We start from the raw sequence: 11232 nt of genomic DNA on the forward strand, positions 1-11232 counted from the left end.
TAAGCGCATGGCCCCGTTAATACACACAGGCCTAACATTGGCAGGGAAAGTGGTCCCCACCCCCAGTCCAAGCAGGGAGATTTTAGAGAATTACAGGGGACCAGCTTTGGGAGTGGGGAGGTGGAGGTAGACGGTGCTGACATCAAGACAGGGAGCAAAACAAATATGAGACACCTAATAGCAGAAACTCCAGCCAGGTCCATAAATCGATAGGTGGGCTTACCCTCAAGGCATGGCTTCTCAAACTTTAATAAGATGGTTTCTATGAAGATTACATATTAGCTTAGAGAACAATATTTCATTTTCGCTGGCTCTTTTTAATCTGCGGGAGATGATGTGCTGGGTTAGGTTTAATGCTCACACACATATTTCAGGTTAATTCTCTGTTAAATTGTGGTGAGGTTAGAGTGGAGTTCTTCCCCCTCTTCCTAGAATGGGGGGTTCTGACATCAGGAGGCAGGGAGCCAGCGGGGAATCAGGCCAAGGACAAAGTTGGGAGCCTCCCCAGCTACGACAAAGACAAAATCCTTTGATTATCCTCACTTCTTCCGCAGGTGTTTGTTTCTTTCTGTCTCTTTTTTTCCTACAGCATTGTGATGTAATTCACATACCATGCAATTTCCTGATTTAAAATATACAATCTTTCCAGGCATGGCGGCTCATGCCTGTAATCCCAGCACTTTGGGAGGTTGAGGTGTGAGGATCGCTTGAGCCCAGGAATTCAAGACCAGCCTGGGCAACAAAGTGAGACCTTGGCTCTACAAAAAATAAAATTAGCTGGGCGTGGTGGCATGTGCCTGTTGTCTCAGCTACTTGGGAGGTTGAGGTGGGAGGATCTCTTGAGCCTGGGATGTTGAGGCTACACTGAGCTGAATGGCACCACTGCACTCCAGCCTATATGGCAGAGCGAGACCCTATCTCAACAACAACAACAACAACAACAACAAAAACAAAAAAAAATGGAGGCTTGCATACTGTATGTTTACACATTTAAGCATAAACCAATATATGTCGTATCCTCTTACCTTGGCGAACCTCCATAATGATAAGATTAAAACATACAATAGAGCTAAGATTTTATGTTACTGGAAGTTGACATGATATCAAACACCACTCAATTAAACCCCTATTATTTTTGGATATTCTCTTGGTGGACTGGCTGGCAATGTTTGGATGAGTAAAAAAAAAGACACATATAATTCATAAATTAGATATTTCATAAAATTTCTTTCTCTGGCTTTAATTTTATCAAAGTCACTAATAATGTTGTTTTTGAGACTGAGTACTCACTCTGTCGCCCAGACTGGCACGATCTTGGCTCACTGCAACCCCCACCTCTTGGGTTCAAGTGATTCTCCTGTCTCAGCCTCTCGAGTAGCTGGAATTACAGGTGCAAGCCACCATGCCTGGCTAGTTTTTGTATTTTGCGTTTCACCATGTTGGCCAGGCTGGGCTCGAACTCCTCACCTCAAGTGATTCACCTGCCCTAGCCTCCCAAGGTGCTGGGACTACAGGCATGAGCCACTGTGCTTGGTCAATAATGTTTTTATAATCAAGAGTTCCACCAATTTGCTTCTATCGACAGCAATGATTTAGTGATTACAAAATAAAATAAAATTGGATTAAAACTATTTGGATATATTTTCACCAAGAAAGTATATCATTGTAAAGAGAAAATGGAAAAATTAAAGTTATTTTTCATATATGTTTCAAAACATTACTTTTTCTTTAGGTATTTGAAATTATTTATTATGATTAAAAGGTATAGTGAAAATTATGTTAGTATTAACAATTAAATATGAAACATTTAAAAAAATGAAAGTTGAAATTTAATTTTTGAAATTTGATTTAGATCTTATTACATATTTTTATTTAAAAACTATTCATGATTCTAGTTTTCTATGTCCGTTCAGTTGTCAATTTCAAGAGTCAGTCAGTATTATGGCCAGATATATGAATATATGTAATTAAGAGTAAATTTTTTTTGAAACAGGTCATCATTCTGTTGCTGAGGCTGAAGTGCAGTGGCACAATCGTGGCTCATTTCAGCCTTGACCCTTCAACTGATCCTCCCACCTTAGCCTCCTGAGTAGCTGAGACTACAGGTGTGCACCACCACGCCTGGCTAATTTTTGTAGAGATGGAATTTCACCACGTTGCCCAAACTGTTCTTGAACTCTTGGGCTCAAGCGATCCTCCAGCCTCGGTCTCCCCAGTTGCTGGGATTACAGGCGTGAGCCACCGCACCTGGCCGTGAATTCTTTCTACTGCAACATTTTCCATGGCTGTAATATGCAACTGTCAAAAATACCATACTGATTCCAGAACCACAAATTAGAACACAAAGAGAAGCAAGAAACAGCCAGTCAGCACTATGGGGAAATGATACTCTGCTCTGCAAGAATCTATTGCACCCACTGTATTTGAGAGGAAGTATTTCACAAGTTGGTTAATTTGCCCTTTCTCTTTCCCACATGGCTTTTGTGACCCCTGAGCACAGAGCAGTGCCCCTCTCTCCTTTAAGCTGTAGTACTGCACATGAACTTTCAAGGTGTTTGGGCACAGTTGCCTTTTGTTTTGAGGACAGAGATCAAGATCTGGGAGGCGGCCGGGCGCGGTGGCTCAAGCTGTAATCCCAGCACTTTGGGAGGCCGAGACGGGCGGATCACGAGGTCAGGAGATCGAGACCATCCTGGCTAACACGGTGAAACCCCGTCTCTACTAAAAATACGAAAAACTAGCCGGGCGAGGTGGCGGGCGCCTGTGGTCCCAGCTACTCGGGAGGCTGAGGCAGGAGAATGGCGTAAACCCGGGAGGCGGAGCTTGCAGTGAGCTGAGACCCGGCCACTGCACTCCAGACCGGGCGACAGAGCAAGACTCCGTCTCAAAAAAAAAAAAAAAAAAAAAAAAAGATCTGGGAGGCAGTGCTTCTCTGGGGCCTGAATGGTGTTATGTATTAGGGTGGATGTTTAGAGTAATCAATGCGTTTTTTTCAGGGCTAGGTCCAGGTCCCAGGTGACTGAGCAGCCCAGGACAGGAGCCCCTGTTACTCAGGTCTAAGGGTGGTCTTGCAGATGTATGTGGGTAGAGAGAAGTTCAGGGAAGAACTTCAGGACCAAAACACTTGGATAGCATCTCGGAATGCATAAACCATCCCTTTGGATGCCTGTGGAAACGTCTCTCCATATTTCTTACCTAAATGGTGTTTTTTCGCTTCTGATTTGACCATTCTGTGAATAATCCTAAGGGTTGAGACTTTTATGAGTTAAGTGGTGATAGGCTTTTCCATTTTATTTGAGGATGCAAGCATTATTTTCCTAACAGAGACAGTTTTCATCTGTGGGCCAAAAGCATTGTCATAGGTACATATTCTGAAATATTCTTATCTGCAGATAAAGAACTCAGCACACACGATGGTGTTTGAATAGGAAAAGTAAAAAACAAACCACTCACCTCACGTGATCAATTTTATTTGGGCTATTAGCAGAGAATATTGTGCACTAGAGACTTCTTACATCAAATAATAACTTAATGTTAAGCAAACAGATAATCAATTATTAAGATGCAGCTGCTATTAACATAATCATTTACATTTCAGTAATATCAGCATTTGGAGGGAGTTGTAAAGCTACTTAAAAGCATCTGATGTACAAAACAGGAATATAACCATTTTCCCTTTGCTAAAATTTTTTGGAGGATCTAGCTCTAATTTTGGATGCTGTGATTGGAAGAGGTGTAAAATCTGATATAGAAATATCTGATCTCTGGATACCTTTTTTTAACTGGTGAAACTCAGGATGATTTCCTTCTGTGAACACATTTTCATTCATTCATTCATTCATTCATTCATTCATTCATTCATAAGACCCAGGGTCTTGCTCGTGACCCAGGCAGGAGTTTAGTAGTGCAATTATCGCTTACTGCAGCCTCGAACTCCTGAGCTCAAGCAATCCTCTCACCTCAGCCTCCTGAGTAGCTAGGAACACAGACACATACCACCATGACTGGCTACTTTTTAATTTTTTTGTAGAGATGGAGTCTTGCTCCATTGCCCAGGCTGGTCTCAAACTCCTGGCCTGAAGCAATCCTCCTGCCTTGGCCTCCCAAAGTACTGGGATTACAAGGCATGAGCCATTGTACTTGGTCTATATTTTTGGAATATAGATAATACATTTACATGGCTCAAAAATTAAAAAGTAAAAAAAAACCAAACAAACAGTGAAAACCGTTCCTTCTTTCTCTCTCTCTTTTGGCCTCCAGTGCCCTGCCCCCAGAAGTAATCGCTGACGTCATGATCATTTTTACGTATCTGTTCAGGGTTTCTTTATATGTATCAGCAAATACTAATTTTGACTCATTTCACACAGTTTTGAGCCTTAGGTCTTTTGGTTTTGTTTCTTATTTTCCAATGTATCCTGGAGATTATTCCAAATCAGCACGTAGAGAACTCCCTCATTCTTTATTTCCAGCCCCATACTACCTGTTGTAGGTTGTACCATACTTTATTTAATCAATCTACTATAGAGGGACATTGGATTTTTTCCAGCTATTTCTTAGGCCAAACACATTGTAAGGAATAAACTTGTACTTGCATAAGGTATGTGCATATACTTTTTCATATATTTAGGATAAATTTCTAGAAATGGAATTTCTGGGTCAACTTACACATGCGTGTGTAATTCTGATGGATGTCGCCAAATTATCCTCCATGGTGATAGTAGCCTTTTGCGATTCCACTACCAATGAATGAGAGTGCCTGTTTCCCCAAGGCTGGCTCATGTTTTGAAGACCTGCTCAAGTAGAGGCTATCTGCTCAGCACCTACTTGCAGGGGAGAATAGCATCGTTTTACTCCTATTCTCCAATTAGTCTGCTACCTTTCACTCCTTGCCTTTTGCTTGCTGTATGACTGTGCCTTAGTTTCCTCACCTTAAGTTGGGGCTGTAAGAATATCTACAGCCTACAGTAGTTGGGAGAGTTCCATGTGCGAATGCCAACCAAGCACTAAGCACATTTCAGACACAGTAATTGCTGAAAAATGCTGTTCTTAAGAGGGTCAACTACATGACACCACCTAGAGATTACTGCGACTCTGCTTCTCTTAGGCCACAGTAGACATGAATGTCCGTGACATAAAATAACAAAGGCACTGAACATTTTCTTGGAAGAAGAGGAGTCTTGGTTCTAGGTAAATGTGAGCCCCCTCTGTTGGATGTAATTGGAGAAGAGGAAATTATAGGTTTTGAGTGGAAAAGGGAGGTAAGGAGGATAATGAAGTAGGAGCAGAAATTTCTGCAATGAGCCTTGGAGGCGGAAAACAAACTGATGCCTGAGAGAGCTTTGGCACTGAAACCCCTGTCTACAGGAGGAGGTTTCTGAACTCCGTGTGTGTCACAGGTGCTGAGCTCCCAGGTATTAACCGGCCTGAAGTTATCACCTGGACAGCCAAGGCTCTAGAATCTGAGTAATGAGGAGAGATTGGAGACAGAGCTACTCACCCGGGCCAAGTGGCACTGGCAGTTTATGGTTGAAGGCTCTTTCTCTGGAATCAGGCAGCCCTGAGTTCAGATGCCGCATCTATCACTTGCTCGTTGGCTGACCTAGGATAAGTTCATGTTTCTGATCCTCACTTTCCTCATCGGTCATCTGAGGGTAAATGCCAGAGTAGGGGGCATTCTCAAGCTGCTTGGATTTTCACAGGGAGTCTCAGGTATTACAGGCTGGAAGAGTTCTAAGACACTTAGCACCGTGCCTGGCACATCTTAAACACTTAATAAGTGTCAGCAGCTATTAAGGATATCACACGAATAAGGCTTTACAAACGTGCTGTTTCTGGGATACAAGGGGGACCCTGAGGGCTGCATGTTAACATATCCAAGTCGTAAAATCAGAAAAGGCCCATTTAGATGGCTGTACAGTTATAGAGAGGAAAAATGCCTCTTAGCGTACATGTTATTTGCAACAAAGCAAAACAAATTTGTGAGCTTCTTATTGCAGATGAAGCGGAGGGAGAGCCTGAGAAATTTCCTGCCGTCTTGAGGCAGTACATAGAAAATGGATTGTATATACTGATTTCTGCTAATTTAAGACATATAAAAATCACTGATGGCCTCTTTTTGTTCTCCACTTTTTTCTCTGTATTTACTAAAGGTAAAATAGTCATACATTTACATACATTATCTTTGTCCCTGTAACTATTTTTATGTTAAGGACGTATATTCCTTAAACACTTCTATCTCTTTCACTTATTTTTTTCCAACCTACCACTCCCCATAAGAATTTAATCCTTGTGCTTGGGAATCAGGTATCCAATTCTCCTTGCCTAGGATGCTGTAATCTGCCTGCTGCTACACTTAGCAAGCTCTTAGTCCTCAACCAGCTATTGCCTTTGCGAGGTATTTCCCAAGATCACCAGCCATCGATGGCCCTTTCTTCTTTGATTCTGTGAGGCTCGTTTTAATGTTTCTTTTATAGCATTTTTCATATTGGGCTCTCATTATTTGTGTACATATCTGTTTTTCCCTTTATACTGGGAAACCTTTGAGTCAAGAGTAGCATCTCTCCTTCTCTTCCTTCATCAAACATGTATTAAATGTCAGACCCTGTGATAGGATCTGTGGATACAGAAATGAATTAGACACAGCCCCTGGTCTGGAAGGGAGATCTCAAGAAAATGTGGGAGCAATTAAAGAATGAGGCACTGAATTAAAACCTTACATAATGCTTTCATTTAGTCTTCTAAATGACCTTAGATGCATCTGTGAGGATTCTCATTTTACCATCGAAAAGCGTGAGCTAAGGAGAAAATATAACTCACCAAAGAACATAAGGCTAGCAAGTGTCCACAGTTTCGATGTCAAGGTGGGGGTCAGGAGACGCCCCCTGGAGGAGGCAAGGCCCAGCAATGTCATGACTGTGAGGATTTGGCCAGATGAAGGAGTCAGGGGAAGGAACTCCAGGAAGAGAAACAAGGCTATGCAAAGGCTTAGGGGTGAGGGAGCATTGCTATTTTGGGAATTATAAAAGTATTAGTCATCTCTGGATTTCCAGTGTTCACACAATGCTCAGTACACAGTAGCTACTCACTGAATATTGTAAGAATGCATTCCTGCCGCTGAAGTCCCCAAAACTTGTAATTCAACTCAGGACTCAAGTTTCTTGTATTCCTCAGTATTCTTCAGTAAATTCTCATTTTTGCTGAGGTTCTGGTGTGCGTAGACCAGTGGCCTGACTTGGAAGAGTGTGTCCTCAAACTGTCTCCGTTCAGCCTTCCAGAAATATAGTTCAGAGGCTTCCTCCCAGACTTCTACCCTTTAAATGTCCAGAGACTGTTTCTACATTTGGTTCAGACAGACTGAGCAAAATTTTGGGCATAGATGGACAATTGCTGGATAGACAGCTGATGGAGTCTCTTGACTGAGAGCATCTGCAGGCCACACAGCTCTGGGGTATATGAAAACTGCCCCTTGCAGATGGGAGGCTGAGCTCAAGAAACATCAATCTAAGGGAAGTTGCTTATGGTTCAGCCATAATTCCTAACTCTTGCATCTCTTTCTCATCTGCTTTCCTCCCCATAGCCCTGAGGAATACTGTTTTAGACTGGATGGGGTGGGGCAGATGGAGAAACTGTTCTCTTTCTTTTGCTTTTGCTGAAGACATATTGTCAGGGCCAGGAATGTTCTCTCTTTTATACGGGATGTCGGTTAATAGAAAGGACTCTGGAGCCAGACTGCATGGGGTTTGAATCCCAGCTCTGCTACTTACCAGCTTCTTGACCTTGGAAAAGTTACTTAACGTCTCTGTACCTCAGCTTCCTTATCTGTAAAATGAGATTAGTAATAGTACCTATTTCATAAGGTTTTTGTGAGACTGTAAAGGAACTAAAATATTTAAAGCACTTAGAACAGTACCTGGAACATCTTAGGTGCAATATATGTGACGATGATGATTGTGATAAAGTTGCTCTACACAAACTCGCTTCTTGCTTCTGGTTCATTTGTACTGAATGTTAATGTCCCATTTAGTCTCAAAGCCCAATCAAATAGGAGTTCTTATTTTCTTTGAAGACATGGTGAATTTAGACTTTAAGTTGGTAATATACGTTTAAGCTGTCTAGCATGGTAAACCTAGAAAAGAAAAACAAAATAATGAGATTTCAGATGAAAATAGTTGGGCTATTCACATGAATAAAATACCTCAGGTTGTTTGAGTTGATATGTTACTCAAAACCAGGAGAAACCTGATCTAGTCCACTTACTGCAATTTTGGTGGGTAAACTGAATCACAGAGAACCGACTAATGCAGGGTTACATAGGGCTAGACATAGAATATACTCCTTCTGATCCCTGTTCATGTTCCTTGCAATGCCCTGCAGCCAAAGGATGTTCACTCTCTGAAGCTTCTCAATTTTTTTTTTTTTTTTTTTTTTTTTTTTTTCATTTCCAAATTTCAACAGCCATTTATTTTGTGCATCATTTAATTCATGTATGGGTTCTATCCACTTTCATCAGTTAACATTCTTGTTGACAAATCATTTTACATCAACTTGCTATGAACACATGGAAGGTATACATGGGGGAAAAATCAAGTAGAAATCTAAAGTTCTTCTACGTTAGCTCAGTTACTGAACATAAATAACAGACACAAAATTATACACAAAAAACTGTAGTCAGAATAACAGGACTTCAGAATAAAAAGCAGAAAATAAAATACAGGTCTTTATTTTACAATATGTATATTATATAATTTATTAAAATTAATTTAACACAATATACAAAATATTAACAGTAGTCATTTTTAGATTTAATAAGCACTTCAAATACAGAAATGTTAAAATGGCAAAACTATACTATGCAGCTTTCACTTTAATGAATCTAGCTCACTAGCTCAGGCTGAACATTCACTCTCTGAAGCACTTCTTCAGGCATGCAAAAGACAGGATTAACAGGTTTAATCTGTTCTTCTCCCAAAAGTGACAATCCAGCAATTCCAAATAAAGTATGAAAAGGATCCACCATATCTCCTGGCCTGTCTGCAAATCCCCCCGTTTCTTCATCTTGACATGCTAAAATGAAATTACGCAGTTTCTCTCTATCAATCCAATGAAGTCTTCCAATTATCTTTAGGGAAGCCAGGACCCACCATGAATAGCATACATCTGGTAACTTCTCTGGCCTTCCATTGAGCCCGCCTGAAGGTAACTGTCGTTCACAAAGCCACCAGCCAAGTAAATCAGAATTTACTTGATGCAACTGACTTGTAATAGCCAGAAATCCTGTGCAACAATAGATCTGCCCAGCATGGGATTCAGAACCTGGTCTGCAACCAAATCCACCGTCAAAGTTCATACAGGATAAAACAAATTCAATTGCCTTTTCCACATTAATAGCATCAAGTTTCCCCAACAAAGCCAAAGTTGCCACCGCACAAAAAGAGAATCTTGTATCAATTTCTCCCCAAATATCTCCAGCAAAAGAACCATCTTCTTTCTGTAGACCTTTAACATATTCCACAACTTTATTTACGTCGATAACATTAATACTGTCATACAGTGTAAGAATCTGGACAGCACTAAGAGTGTATAAAAGATGAGGATCATGTCCGATACTAGCACTTATTCCACCACATTCATGTTGGCAAGACTTAATAAATGCCAGAATCTCTTCTCTATTCATGCGATGAAGTTGTCCCATGAGATCCATTACTGTCAGACCCCAATAGATGCCACTCATTCTTAAATACTCAGACATACAGTATTCATAATCATCTTTCTTTGAGCCATAGGATGCGATATAATCTGCATGTTTCTCCAATAATAGGGTGTCTGGTGCATCTGACTTGATAACAACATCCTTCTGTGGAGTGCCCATGTCTAACCGCGAAAAGAGTCAATTTTTTTTAATGATCAGGGTCAGCAAATGCTTTCTGCAAAGGGCCTGACTGTAAATATTTTGGATTTCATAGACCATCTGTCTGTTATCACCACTCAACTCTGCCATTGTAGTGTGAAAGCAGTCATAGGCAGCAGGCAAATGAATGTATGTGACTGTGTTTTAATAAAACTTTATTTATAAAAAATATGGTGGGCCAGATTTGCCCCATGGTTGTGGTTGTAAATCTCTGCTCTATGATATCCCCAGCTGAAGTGTTAAAGGGGAATACCAGAGCAATAAATGCTCTTCTACATGAAACAGAAGCCGTTGTCAAATGCTCAATGTGAAGAAGTAGCCAGAGGAAAGAGCTGTGGTATGTGAAGTAATGGGAATGGTTAGGCAAAAAACCAGCTTTACTTTTCCATCCCAGCTACCTCAGTTTCTTTTTATTTGTAATTTTTTAAAAGATGGAAAATGGAGATGGAAAGTTTTCTACCTGAACAATGGGATTAAAGGAAAAATTCTGTAAAGTGGTGTTGGTTACCATGGCATTCCTGGTACAAGTTGCCAGAACATCCAAATAAAAGGGCAAGCTTTTGTCTCTCCATGCAGCTCAATTAATTTAATTAATTTTAATCTATAAGATGAGAATTATCCACTTAGCCTCCAAGATTAGCTTGTTTTATTAGGGCATCAAAAAATAAGCAGAAAGAAAAGAAAATGTGCTTGAAGATGACTTGCTTTCATTTGAGAAAATCAGTCCACAGTTAATTAGGGCAAAACTTAGAGACTGCAGGAGGTTAGCTGAGTGAGATGTAATCATTGTCAGGTAAGTGTACAGTTAAGAAAATTCCATGAAACATTCTCTCTGTGAGGTGCATAGTTACCTACATCTTTTGGAATTGTTTATGATGGGGATGTGTATTAGTGATCTATTGCTACACAATAATCACACCAAAACTTAACAGCTTAACACAAAACACATTTATTATCCCACAATTTCCATAATCAAAAATGTAGGCACAATTTAGTTGGGTCTTCTGTGTCAGAGTCTTTGGATAAGGCTGCAATTATGGTTGTCAACCTGGCTGAGGTTTCGTTTGAAGGTTCTACTGGGGATGAACCCCCTTCCAAGTTCCCATGGCTGTTGGTAGGGTTCAGTTCCTTAAGGGTTGTTGTACCAAGGGCCTCAGTTCTTAGCTGGCTATTGGCTGGAGGCTACCCTCAGTTCCTTGCCATAGAGGCCTCTCTAGTATGTCAGCTTGCTTCATCGAACCATGCAAGCCAAGAAGACAATAGAGTGTGCTAGCAAGATGGAAGCGACAATCTTTTTTTTTTTTTTTTTTGAGACGGAGTCTTGC

At 40.7% G+C, this 11232-nt stretch overlaps 1 protein-coding gene across 2 annotated transcripts; it reads right to left on the reverse strand.

The window, feature by feature from the left end:
• Nucleotides 1-8437: 8437 nt before the first annotated feature.
• Nucleotides 8438-9880, reverse strand: LOC117097606 (geranylgeranyl transferase type-2 subunit beta). Of its 2 annotated transcripts, XM_033235620.1 has the most exons (2): nt 9758-9880; nt 8438-9559 (listed from the first exon to the last, which is right to left on the reverse strand). In XM_033235620.1, exons 1-2 carry the CDS (start codon nt 9866-9868, stop codon nt 8873-8875), a joined length of 798 nt encoding a protein of 265 aa, XP_033091511.1. In that variant the 5' UTR covers nt 9869-9880; the 3' UTR covers nt 8438-8872. The 2 variants fall into 2 exon arrangements, with proteins under 2 accessions (XP_033091511.1, XP_033091510.1); XM_033235619.1 differs by having other exon boundaries at nt 8438-9880.
• Nucleotides 9881-11232: the final 1352 nt, after the last annotated feature.

The sequence above is a fragment of the Trachypithecus francoisi genome, unplaced genomic scaffold, assembly GCF_009764315.1.
Source record: "Trachypithecus francoisi isolate TF-2019V2 unplaced genomic scaffold, Tfra_2.0 Lachesis_group15, whole genome shotgun sequence".
Taxonomy (NCBI): domain Eukaryota; kingdom Metazoa; phylum Chordata; class Mammalia; order Primates; family Cercopithecidae; genus Trachypithecus; species Trachypithecus francoisi.

What these genes read in the sequence shown, in the direction of transcription:
- LOC117097606 (XM_033235619.1), bottom strand. Translation starts at nt 9,868, where the DNA reads ATGGGCACTCCACAGAAGGATGTTGTTATCAAGTCAGATGCACCAGAC.